The 13,565-nt window shown below is 42.5% G+C and overlaps 1 protein-coding gene across 4 annotated transcripts; it reads right to left on the bottom strand.

Moving 5' to 3' along the window:
- On the bottom strand, positions 1–12,511 carry MRNIP (MRN complex interacting protein). Of its 4 annotated transcripts, none has more exons than XM_077326620.1 (7): positions 12,221–12,507; positions 8,090–8,149; positions 5,748–5,845; positions 4,020–4,092; positions 3,417–3,535; positions 3,161–3,239; positions 1–1,152 (listed from the first exon to the last, which is right to left on the bottom strand). In XM_077326620.1, the coding sequence occupies exons 1-7, from the start codon at positions 12,278–12,280 to the stop codon at positions 628–630; spliced, it is 1,014 nt and encodes a 337-aa protein (XP_077182735.1). In that variant the 5' UTR covers positions 12,281–12,507; the 3' UTR covers positions 1–627. The 4 variants fall into 4 exon arrangements, with proteins under 4 accessions (XP_077182735.1, XP_077182736.1, XP_077182738.1 ...); XM_077326623.1 differs by having other exon boundaries at positions 860–992; positions 12,221–12,511; XM_077326622.1 differs by having other exon boundaries at positions 932–1,147; positions 12,221–12,511.
- Positions 12,512–13,565: the final 1,054 nt, after the last annotated feature.

The raw sequence follows: 13,565 nt of genomic DNA, 5'->3' as shown, positions 1-13,565 counted from the left end.
TGAAGATAGCAATTTATCGCTGCCAATAAATAGTTTGTGACAGATTTCACTAGTTCTATAGAACTGAAATTCAAATCTGGGCAAACAGTCATCTTTACATAGACACCCAACAGACCCGATCCAGTAAAGAATGTAAGTGGTTAAAGACACTCCAGAACAGGCAAAAAAAACCCAACTGAAATTGATGTGCAGAACATGCCTCTGAACAGTACTGCTTTTAATTGTTCTGCCTGTACTTAACAGTAAACAAATATTGGGTTTGATTTTAGGGAAGATTTTTATTCACACCTCTCCCAGCTGTCGTGAGCAGGGAAAAGCAAAGTCCAATTCAGTTTCAGGAAATACTCCAATAGGTGGAAGGGAATCTAAACCACTGGCAATTTCAGATAAGACTAACACTAGCTATTGGTCCAACATATAACATGCTATGTTACTGAGTAGTCATATGCTGTATCATAAGACAATGTCTCCCCGCAACCACTTCTTGAATACACAACATAGATTTTAAAGTCCGTGTTTCTGAATTAAGGTTCTTCTAAGCCATCACAAATAGACTAATGAATAAATGAGGCCATAGGAAACAAGTCATAGTCATCATAGGAAACAAATACAATGCCTGAATATTCTTCAAAGGTAGTCATCAAAGTCCTCTCCAGTGGAAAAAAGGCCACTAGTTTGACCTGTTGCAGTAGAGAAAGCAATGGGATGTACCAAAGGAATGGAGATAGATTCCTTTGATAACATATTTTGAAGTTCAGCACTAGGTAAAACCGAAGAATCGTTGCTTTTTTCAGGTAGTATGTTGGCTTCGATATGCTTGCTATTTATCTTTATCTTACGTAGGGCAGTAGAGACAGTCTGCCTTGGTATATGCTGTGAGTTTGAGGGGCTGTCAATTAAGTTGGCTATTTCATTACTTGCAGCGGCAGCTCTTTGGACTACAGGTACCTGGCACGCTAATTCAGCGGCAGTCACACTCCTATTAAAAGTCACTGATGAAAGAGATTTCCTCTGATTAGAAAGGACAACATTTCTTAACTCCGTCTCTTCATTCCTTCCATGTACCATAAGTTCTTCAACACTAGAAATCCCCATACTTTTATCTGCAGCATTTCCACAAGCTTGTGTATCTCCGAATGAATTTCTTCTGTGCTACAGGAGGACAGGAAAAAATGGCTGTCACATCCAGCTAGAACTTCATGCGGCACTCAAGGGATACCCTGGAACAGGAGCCCCCAACCATTTTCAACTTGCAGGCACCGTTGGAATTTTGACACAGGGTGGTGGAAATAACCCTCCCCCCAAACAGAGATACGGCTGCCAGGAGAGGCCCTGTCAATCATGAAATGTCAGAAAGTGAAGTCATGCATAACTGATAGTCTTCAACATTTGTGTGTTTAATAAAGCTTTTCAAATGGACATAGTGTTTAAAAATATTTTCTTACATATACCTTCAGTCACGCTATGAAAATTCTTGTGCTGTGATGGCAGTTATTGAAGTGACTTTAAAAATATCTGTACAACCTATCAAATCTCCAATGACCAATCAGAATCCCTTCTGGATGAAAGTCCCATCTGGCTTCACCTACTTTCTAAAAACCCTCTAGTGGGTGCCAGGAAAGGTGTCACTAGTTGCAGCGGCACCCACAGGAACCACTATGTGGACCCCTGAATGGCTGCAAGGTGGCACAAGCTGGTGCCTCGATGCCATTTTCTTTGGAAAACTTTACCAGGTCATTAGTTTTTTAAAGTGAACCTGTGGGTTTGTTTTCCTTTGCTTTGTTTGTATCATGGACCTGGAACTCTTTTGCACACTTTTCTGCTTTGTGATAGTGCAGCATCCAGTTCTAGATTAACCTGTTCTGGGCGGAGCAGTTGAAAGGAAAGTGGTCTGCTGTTCTGCTGGGGTTTGGGTGCAATGCTAACTGACACCTTTAACTGTGAAAGCCTGCATTTGCTCATTGGTTCTCTTCCAAGATCAGGTTACCAAATCAGCTTATCATGTACACATTCTTATCAGTTAATGGAACATGCTAACAAACAATTCCTGATCTTCAAAAGGAATGAAGAGAGTGAGCTATCAAGGGACCTTCAAATGAAGTGAGACTGAACAGAGCAGTAGATCCAATGTAGTGTAGTGGGGTTAAAGAGTGGCAGACTAATCTGGAAAACTGAGTTTGATTCCTCACTCCTCCACAAGCAGACAGCTGGCCGACTGTGAGCTAGCCACAGTTCTTTTAGAGATGTTCTTGCAGAGCAGTTCTCTTAGTACTCTCAGCCTCACCTACCTCACAGGGTATTTGTTGTGGGGACAGGAAGGGAAGGGTGTTTTTAAGTAGCTTTGGAACTCCTTTAGGTAGTGAAAAACGGTATAATAAACCATCTAAACATCCGGAACAAGTTCCTGACAGCGGCTTCTCAGTGGAACAGGCTTCTTCAGGAGGTGGTGGGTTCTGTATCTTTGGAAATTTTTAAACAGAAGCTAGATAGCCGTCTGATGGAGAGGCTGATACTGTGAAGGCTCAATGGGATGGCAAGTTACAGCAGATGAGTGATTGGGATGTGAGTGTCCTGCATAGTGCAGGGGGTTAGACAAGATGACCCAGGAGGTCCCTTCCAACTCTATGATTCTATGTTCTCTTCTCCTTCCTCTTTAAAAAAGTAAGCTTTGTTGCTCTGAGTGAGTGCTTAAGACAGAATACGCATTGTTCTCAAGCAAACGTCACATGAGCAGCTTCTATTAATGCTGGTTGATGACTCAACCCTTTCACAGCAAGATTAAGGATTACATTCCATGCAGATGTAGGCCAATCACATGGAAGGGGAGGACAAGTGTTAAAAGTACCAGGGAACAAGGCCTCTAACAGTGGCTGAAGGGAGCACAGCAGTCAGCCTATGAAGACAGTTCATTACCAAGGAGCATGGCTGACTGGTAATTTCAAAGGTAGCAAAGCTGAGACAATCATATCCATATATATATTTTTATATATTTCTATATTTCTATTTATTTATTTATTTGGATTTCTATACCACCCATTCTTTGCGGCTCTGGATGGTTTGGCAAGAGGCTTTGAGGACTGGAGCCATGTTAAATAAGCAATCCTATATTTAAAGGGTCTACATTCTTACAGAGCATGAAATTTACCACTTCTAAACTTACATTCTTTCCAGATCCAGGAACTTTATTTCCTTCAGCTCTCTTGTCATCAATACTGTTTAAATTGGTCTTCTTATATTTCCTAGGTGATATATATACAGAAAATTAATGATTAACTTAAATAAATCACCTGGTGTGTAGGTAGAGAGAAAGCAAACAGATCTTAGACCTTTAAAAAAATTTAACAATCCATGGCTCTATTCAAATATAGCAGCGAATTTTCTAGCATGTTAACAAACAAGGAAAATTGTGGACATACCTTGGGTTTTTTGTTACATTATTCAGAAAACAGCCGGTTTGTTTTTCTGCATGCCACTTTTTCTCTTCTTCCTCACAGCTTTTGTCCAGATATTTGTTCCAACGGCTGAGCTTTTCCTCCTACAAAATCATGGAAAGTCTCAGAAAAGACCAAATTAAATTATTTTGGTTTTGGTTGTGACAGAAAAAGACAGATGCTTGAATTCTTATTTGGCACCCCTTAAAACTTCCGTTATACATATGATGTGCATACTCTAAAAATGTTTTCATAACCATAAGGGCAACTATTTTTCTTTTAAAGCAGATACTCTTACACAGCTTAAATTGTTCCTAATGCCACATGTCCCGTGACATGCACAGCAAGTCTTCATAAGCTACTGAATAACAACAAATACATATATTCCAGGGACCTTTTCTCAGTTATCCAATGCACCCAGCAGCATGTCTTTTAAGCTCAATTTACTGCACAGCCATTTAGCAGAATTTTCAGTATAACTGAACAAAACAATGTCAAATTAGTTGCCCTTGACCCTTCTAACTTGATTTAAGGGTTTATGACTGGCTGTGCTTTGAGATAATATTTATGTGCTCCAGAAGGGCTTGCCTGCCAGTCCAAATTTTCTTCCAGCTGAGCAACTGTGTTCTTGTTATCCCTTTCTTCTGGTTCTTCAGTATACCTAAAAATAAGTCAGTATATTTAAACTGTAATAAATGTCTCACTTTGTGAGTTTGTCCTTATGCAAACTTATGAGAACATAAACATGGGCTGCAGAAAACTATAAAGAAGGACATAACAGAAGAACCTAGTGAAAATTCCGAATAATATTAAGTAGGCATTTTTAGCTATAGCTATACAACAAGAGTCATGTAAAGATGGTGTGTGAAATTCCTGCTAAACAATACAGTTGTCTCAGCATGAAGAAAACCTCCATTTACAGCATGTTTAGGGAGCTAATTTAAAGACATTGTGGTCAGTCTTTAAACCGCCTGTGGCGCCCCGTGGGCGCCGCAGACTAAATAAAGCGGTAAGGGCTTGTGGGGAGGAGTTAGGGTGGGCTCTGTCCGGGATAAAAACTCGGAGGAGTGAATCGGGAGCCGCAAAGCGGCTCCCGATTCGCTCCTCCGAGTGTCAATCCTGGACCGGGTAGGCAATGGGGAGGCGCGCAAAGTGCGTCTTCCCATTGCCTCCTTGGCCGCCATTGCCTCCGCCTTGCTGCAGGGAAAGGAGCTGGGCTGCCGCGTCTTTGACGCGGCGGCCCAGCTCCTTTCCACCCACACACACACCCAACTCTGCCTTCTCCCGGCCGCCGGAGTGGCCGCACCGCATCATAGACACGGCGAGGCCGTTCTGGCGGCCGGGAGAAGACTGCTGCTCACTCCCCGTTGGCGCCGGCCCACACTGCCTTCGCCTGGCCGCTGCAACCGCCTTGCGGATGCGCCGCCGCAGGGAGAAGGCTTCTGATGAATCGCCGTCACCGCCGGGGCCTGCCGCTATGCCCGCCCAACTCTGCCTTCTCCCACTGACGCTGCACAATGAAGGCTCGCGCTCACTCGCCGTCGCTGCCGCCCCACGACGCCTTCTCCCCGCCAACATGGGCAGGCCGCCCCCAAGCGCTTGAAGGACCGCCCTGCGCCCACCACATCGACAGCCGGAGCCTGTGAGCCCGCCGCCGAGCGCCCCCGGACATCGCCACGCCCATGGGGAGGCCGCCAGTGAGCCGCCAACGGCCCGCACCACCATCCAACATGGCTGCCAACCACACCTCGCTGCTGACGAGCCCCTGGCCACCTTCAAACCTCACCCACCGCGTTAGGAGGCCGCCGACGGACTCTGTCGCCGGTAACCTGCCTTTACTCTCCCTACCCTCACCTCTTCCTCCCTCTCCCTCTGAGATCCCTCCCATATAACCCGCCCCTGCCGATGCCCCCAATCTACCTCTCCTCTCTCTTTCTCATCACTGCTAGCGCCCATTGTATTTTTACTACAATGGGCTTTATTCCTAGTATTTTCATAAAGGAGTAAGCTGTTCCCAGGAACAGAACATTTTAGCAGATATTGAACGTTCTGTTAGAGGAGCCAGGATACTTCTACAATTTCATTTCCCTCCAAATGCAGTAGAGAGCTTGGACAAACACCTTTCCTAAAGTTTGCCAACAGCCACTGGAATTTAAAAAGTGGTAGCAATATAATTTAACTACAAGCTTTCACTACATCCATGGATGTTGCAAAATGGTTATTCACTTCTAGTTAAGACGTATTACACACAATTTATATTCAGTGAAAACACAGTACAGAAACAAAGGAAGAAGTAACAAACTATTAATATTATACCATGGCATATTGACAGATGTCTGTTCTTTCTCTCCTACCAGCATATTTAATTTTTGAACATGGTACCTGCAATCAGACCCAGAACCCTGGACAAAAACCTGAAAAGAAGTGAAAGTTCTATTAAAATATACTTTCCATAATGGTTTACTGCTGCCTTGGCAAGGAAAGTTGATAAAAACTGAACCTCTGAATAGCCAGTAGCATTCATTTACATTTATGCTCTTCTACTTGTATTTAATCTGAATTATATGTTAGCGTGTTTTTTTGTTTTTTTTTACTTCTGTTTGCTTATTTTTGAAGAGGTTAAGTTACCATCATGCATGTATTCAAAATGTTTAGATTTTTAACGGACATAAAGGTGATCTAAACAAAAACTTGGTCATATTTGACTTAATACCAACTCACATGCAAGATGGTGGATGGGGTGAAGGAGGTGGGGATCTTGGGAGGAGTGATCATGTCCTCCTAGATGGAGGGGCAAGGAAGTTTGTAGTCAGACATGTAAGACTTTAGTAGGGCAAACTTTCATAAACTCAAAGCCATGTTTTGAGTTATCCCATGGACAAGAATGCTGGAAGAGAAAGGAACAAGTGATGGGTAGGCTGTCCTTAAACAAGAGCTATTGCATGTTCAAACTATGACTATTCTAGCAAGATGGAAACATGTTAGGGGATCCAAGAAGGCTACTTGGATGAACACAGAACTTCAGGAGGATCTAAGGAAGAAAAAGGAAATGTTCAAGAAATGAAGGGGTATCTGCAGGTTACAAGGCACTGTAGGTCAGTCATCAGAGAGGCCAAAGCTGTTAGTGAGCTGCGACTGACCAGGGAAGCCCACTGTAACAAGAAAATCTACAGATATGTGAGGAGCAAACGTAAGGTACATGAGGCAATAGGTCCCCTGTAGAGTCTGACAGAGGACAGAGAAAGGCTCAGTATCTATTTTGCCTCTGTTTTTCCTAGAAGAATATGGACACATCTAGGGATGGTATTAGGCAAGGTAAAGTGTCTGGGTGGCAGATAGACATGGACAGAGTCACCTGACTGTACTAGATGAGTTCAATTCCCTGGGCCAGATGCTATGCACCCAAAAGAGTGCTCAAAGAACTTTCAAGAGAGCTTGTGAAACCTTTGTCTATCATCCTAAGAACATCTTGGAGGATTGGTGATGTCAGAAGACTGGAGGAAAGTGAATGTTATCCCAATCTTATCATAGAGTTGGAAGGGGCCATGCAGGCCATCTAGTCCAACTCTCTACTCAATGTAGGATCACCCTAAAGCATCTTCAGAAATGAAGAAATGAGGAAAAATAACCTGGGAAACTACAGGCCAGTGAGTCTGGCAATCTGCAAATAGCTGAAGGAGAATTTGTTGATCCAGGGAAGTCAGCATGGATTTATCTCCAACAGGTCCTGCCAGATCAACCTGGTTTCATTTTTTTGAATGAGTGACAGGCTTACTAGATCATGGAAACTCAGTTGATGTTGTTTACCTGGATTTCAGTAAGCCTTTTGACAAGATTCCTCATGATAATCTGATGGTTAGGTGGATAGGAAAAGGGTTAAAAAACCACGTCCCAAGGGTAGTTGCCAAAGGTATTCTGTCAGATTGGAGAAAAGTGAGCAGTGGGATATCACAGAACTCATTACTGGGTCTGGTACTTTTCAACATTTGTATCAATGATCTCAATATTAGCCACCATGTTGTTCACATAATAAACTGATTAATAAAGGTATCCCCTGTGCAAGCACCGAGTCATGTCTGACCCTTGGGGTGATGCCCTCTAGCGTTTTCATGGCAGACTCAATACGGGGTGGTTTGCCAGTGCCTTTCCCAGTCATTACCGTTTACCCCCAGCAAGCTGGGTACTCATTTTACCGACCTCGGAAGGATGGAAGGCTGAGTCCACCTTGATCTGGCTGCTGGGATTGAACTCCCAACCTCATGGGCAGAGCTTTCAGACTGCATGTCTGCTGCCTTACCACTCTGCGCCACAAGAGACTCTTCAACTGATTAATAGGAATTGCTTTTTTTCTGAGGCATGTTTTATAGCAGCACTCTTATAATACTATCTGCTATTCTGCATTATATTTTTATTCATTGTCAATTATTAACATCTCAGCCAGTGAAATATGCTCTTGAAGAACCTCATCATTTCATCTTATTATGTTAGTAAATGTATATCACCATCTAAAGAAGGAAGGGAATGATAAACCACAATTTCTGCTATTCTTGTTTTGGAAAGGTGGCAAAACATCACAAATACTCAAAGAGCCTGACTGAAAAGGAAGGACTAAATCCTTCTGTCTGTGTAACACAAAGAACGGAACTCTCCGTACTCACCTTTAGAACTGACTGCTTTTCATTACATATTTTGCAGCTCCATTTTTGGGTCTTTTTAATCTATAATGGAATTACAGGTAAAGTAATCAGTTAGCTGCCTATCCAATCTGCATAACACATCAAGCTCTCACTAGACACATGTGCATAATGTGCAGTGAATTTTAATAACCGCACAGTATTGAATGTTCAGCAGTAGCTCTAATGCCATAATTAGAGCAGCGTTTAACCTGAACCAGTAAATATAAGTATTTTGCATCCTGTCTGAATTAGAGAATTAAATGAATTTGCACATCATGCATAATTTATTCTGCTTGTGCTAGGAACTGTATTCTGCTTGTGCTAGGAACTGTATTGTACTCAAGCTCTGAGCCACTAAGCTGTGAGGTTTTGCACATACTTTCAAGTCTATATTTATAACTATTAGGGCTAGAATCTTATTATTTAAAAAGATTCTAAAAGCAAGACTCTCATAATGCTGAACTTTTTGTCCATTACTAACTGCCATAATTCTACAGCATAAGAACATTCACAACAGATCTGTCCATAATTCAGTTCAGAACTGAAAGAAACAAGTCTTCCATTCCTAACCACCCTACCCAAATGCAGTCGTGGCTATTCCTCAAACCAAGGTATGTGAAATGTAAACTGCACTATGCTACAAGCAGATGTATCATTGAAAACTAGTGATAAACACCCTCAGGAGTTTCAAGTCAAAGCATGTCCAGCATGTGAGACAAAACAATAATAATTAACAATAATAGACATATTGAGTTCCCTTGTCAATTAGTGGCATACAATGATTTGCTAGTATTCAAGTCACTAAGAGACTGTTTTTTCATATTATAATTTATATTTGAAAACCATTGGTATTTAAAAAGGAAAGAGAATTTCCTCCTCTTTTCCCTATTTGGAATACCCTTGGCGTTGTTCAGACATTTAGATCTACTGGAACAACCCTTGAGAGTTTGCACCATGTGAATGATTACTTGTGAGAACCCAGGAGGTCACACGTATATTCTATGGCTGATTCAACTAAAACCAAAACCAACAAAACAACTCCCAACCTCACAACCCCTTTCCTTCCCCCAAAGGCTTAGAAATATCATAGGTAGCTGTATAGGTTCACAGAAAACAAAACTATAGTTACACAGTATTTTCTCACAGAATTATTTGGCCCACACAAGTTAAAGCTTGTACAGTTCCAGGCATTCATCTCCACAGACCCATCTCTCTCACACTAAAGAACATTTTTAAAGATATAATGATCTGAACTAGGCCTTTGCCACGTAGTCTGGGTAAAACGCCACATTCACATCTGCTATAACTAATGATCAGAAGAATGTTGGTATTCCTACCTGTGAGATCAGCAACCCTTGTTACTTTTTATTGTGTTCTACTTGTATAGGAGAGCCTCTTGTGGCGCAGAGTGGTAAGGCAGCCGTCTGAAAACTTTGCCCATGAGGCTGGGAGTTCAATCCCAGCAGCCGGCTCAAGGTTGACTCAGCCTTCCATCCTTCCGAGGTCGGTAAAATGAGTACCCAGCTTGCTGGGGGGTAAACGGTCATGACTGGGGAAGGCACTGGCAAACCACCCCATATTGAGTCTGCCATGAAAACGCTAGAGGGCGTCACCCCAAGGGTCAGACATGACTCGGTGCTTGCACAGGGGATACCTTTACCTTTTTACTTGTATAGGACTTAATGGCTCAGACATCCTATTAGGTAGGTGAAGCTGAGAGAGTTCTGAGAAAACTGTGACTGGCCCAAGGTCACCCAGCTGACTGCATGTAGAGGAGTAGGGAATCAAACATATGCTTAAATGAAGGCAGTGCCGTAAATTTATTTTAAACTATATTACTCGTAGTTTACTTCTAAAGTAAAAAATGGGAGGATTCAAGCTTGTGTGGAACCTCTTCACCACTTCAGATATAGCAGAACAACCAAGATCTTTTATTGCCCCATAGCATATTTGAAACCAATTAAAAATAATGGTAATTAATTCAGTGTACTAGTTTTGTAATAAATTTGCTTTTGGAAGTAGCATAAGTATCAGAATGATTGATAATCAGAGCACCTTTTAAACAGTTATAACAAAGTTAATGCTTTTAAAAAATATTCAGTCAATTATTTACTGGTATTCACCTACTCTGGAGGTGGAAGCTTAAAATCCAAGTATCCTGCTTCAAATATATTTGGCTACTATCCACTATCTCTGGATCTGACGATAAAATTTTTTTTTTGGCTAACATTTCCCTTCCTGTCACTTTAATGGATACTAATTTCATTTCCTCATCCATTATTATTAGAACAAGGTTTGTTTCAAGAATGGCTGAGGAATCCTTATTTTAGTTGATATATAATTATTTTATTTCACTTAATTTTATTCTGCACTTGCAATTTTCTTATTGTGATCACTTGTTTATACTGTGACACACACACACACATATACATTTTAGTGTTTTAATGCTTTGTTTGTTTGTATGATGTGATGGCTTCAGCTTCAACAATACACTCAAATTCATTCATTCATACTTGGGTACTGCACAGGTATTCTGCAAATGAAATCCTTGATAGATCATATTATTAAAAAACAATTGTCCCTTATTCCAGAGCCTCCCAGAAATCAGAGGCTCTGTATTTCTACTTATCACTTCTTGTGTCATCAACACTCATTATTCCAAAGAACTTTTATTTATATAGTGATAATCTTATTTTTCTCCCCAATGAGGACTCAAAGCGACTTAGATCATTCTCCTCTTCCATTGTATCTTCACAACAACCCTGTGAGGTAGATTTAACTGAGTGTGCGTGACAGGCCCAAGATCATCTAGCAAGTTTCCAAGGCAAAGCAAGGAATCAGTTTTGAGTTTCTCAAATCCTAGTCTGAAAATCTAATCCAATGGTCCCCAACATAGTGCCCATGGGCACCACGGCACCTCCTGACATCTTTCTTTGCACCCATCAAATGTTTTTGAAAATAGGGTGGGGCCAGCTCAGGCTCCTGACCAGCAGGAATTGGGATTCATACTGAAGATACGATAGACTATGAAGATAGGGATGCCAGTCCTGAGAAGGGGGACCCCTGGAATTATACCTCATCTCAACTCAAGAAATCAGTTCCCCTGGAGAAAACGGCTGCTTTGGAGGGTGAACTCTGTACTCCAGTGAGGTCCCTCCCCCACTCCAAATCTCATCCACTCCACCTCCAAAGTCTCCAGGTATTTCACAGCCTAGAGCTGGCAACCCTAACATTGTTTCAGTTGCAGCTGCTCCCACAGTGTTCTTATTATTCTCTTTCATTCTTCTTTCCCAATGTATTTTTATATTTCCCCTCTTCTCCCCTGCACATGACCCTACTCTTGTGGCAGCCATTCTATGTTTGCAACCATTTGTTTATAAAAATTTCAAAGGTGCTCACAGCCTCAAGAAGGTCGGGGGACCCCTGTGCTGATTACACCACACTGGTTTAAAGTGGACACACAGGCTGACAGATCTAACACAATTGAGCTGCCCCCCTGGACATCACAAACATCCTCCACATCCTGAACCCAACAGATCCCGCCCATGGGTTCTGTTTGAAAAGTTCTAATGCATTGCTAATAGTTATGATATTGCTGATCAATACTGGTTCTTACTGTTACTTTAATGATGATGATGATGATTATAGTTATAATATACTCCCCTTTATGTAAACCGCCCTAAGCCTTAGGGGAGGGCAATACAGAAATATAATGAATAAATAAAAATAGTGACTCAAGATCATTGGTCCACCAGGGTCAATACAGCCTACTCAGGTTGGTACCAGCTCCCCAGAGTGTCAGGCATTTCACATCATTGCCTGTTCCTTTTTTACTGGAGAGGCCAGGGACTGAACTTGGGACCTTCTGCCACGCCAAGCATTATCACTGAGCCACAGCTTCTTTCCTATCACCACTGCTCATTTGGGGGGGGGGGGGCAAAATACTCCTATTAACGCACAGCCACTTGCAACCACGAATCCCTCCCTTCAGTTCTTTAGCATCTGCTTTTAGCCTACCAGCATAAAGCTAATTCCGCCAGGGCTGGGGTGGAAAAAGGGAGGGGGGAGAAAAATCCGACACATCAGGCTGCGTTATCCCGTGGTTGCCTTTACCTGCTGGACTTGAAACATCTGACAGAAGTAGCACCTCAGTACTTGAAACTGCTGAGCCATTCAGGAGCCGAGAGTTGGAGGCAATTGAGACTCCGCTGGTCCACAAGCACGCGCCTTGGAATTACCATGCGGGCTCCGCGAGGACAGCAAGTCTCATTCGTTGTGGGCCACTCCTGCCCCAGCCCCCAGTTCCAGCGCTGCTATTTTGCACGAACGGACCATTTGGCGGGAATTTATGCAGCGCCGCCTCACACAAGCAAGTATCTTTCCGTTTTCCTAGGCAAACCCTATTGGTCAAACTGTGCTCATGCGGCCCCAAAATGGTCAGCCCGCACGAAGCCATTGGGTGAGAGAAACGAGACTTCCAGAAGAGCCTATCAAAATTGTGGGCGTGCCAGACGGAGAGCAGTTTGGCTTTCCTGGCGATTCTTGCAGCCTCACTTCTCTCGCGACGCTGGCACTGTTAGTGGTTAAAAGTGGCGGCTGTTCAACGGGGAAATCTCGGATTGTATCGTCACAGTGACTTGGAAGCATCTTGTTCTCCACCCTCCCCTCCCTTTCCTGTACTTTTTCTAACATTCTGAAACCCTGTGGAAGAAAAATCTAAGGGGGAAATGGGAGCTTGTTCTCAGAAGTTTCTTGTTCCAAAAACGGAGAGAGAGAAAGATTCCAGAATTCCCATCCCAATGTTGCAATGGGCAGAGCCATGGTATTTTGCGCCTGAGGCAAGATTATAAAATTGTACCCCCAGTAATACATAGGAGTTATTTTGTTTCAGAGGTAAACACATAAATGATGAGCAATAATGTTTATTTTAGTCATTACATACTTCTCTGCACCCCTCAGCTTTATATACCCAGAGGCAAGTGCACCTTATTACAGCTCTGGCAGAAGCTGAGACTAAAAGAAGATGGGTGGCCTCCTGAACAACTTTCTACATTGTTTCCATCTTGCCTTCATTTTCAGTTTATCCCACCTCATTCAGGTCTCTAAGCAGTTCTTCAGAAGAGTGACCACAGGATTTGAAAACTTAGTTAAACACAGATTCAAGTGGGTAGCCGTGCTGGGCTGAAACAGCACAACAAAACAAAATCAGAGTCCAGTGGCACCTTTAAGACCAACAAAGATTTATTCAAGGCGTGAGCTTTCGAGTGCAAGCGCTCTGATTTTGTTTAGTTAAATATACTGGGGCATCAGCTATGTATTAATGATACTCAATAGTGCAGCTACTGATAATAATAATAATAATAATAATTATTATTATTATTGAATTTATTTCCCGCCACTCCCTTGCGGCTCGTGGCGGGTTACAACAGTATAAAACCCCATAAAATACATTAAAACC

The sequence above is a fragment of the Paroedura picta genome, chromosome 3 (genome assembly GCF_049243985.1).
Source record: "Paroedura picta isolate Pp20150507F chromosome 3, Ppicta_v3.0, whole genome shotgun sequence".
NCBI lineage: Eukaryota > Metazoa > Chordata > Lepidosauria > Squamata > Gekkonidae > Paroedura > Paroedura picta.
This window is presented reverse-complemented; position numbering and strand designations above follow the sequence as displayed.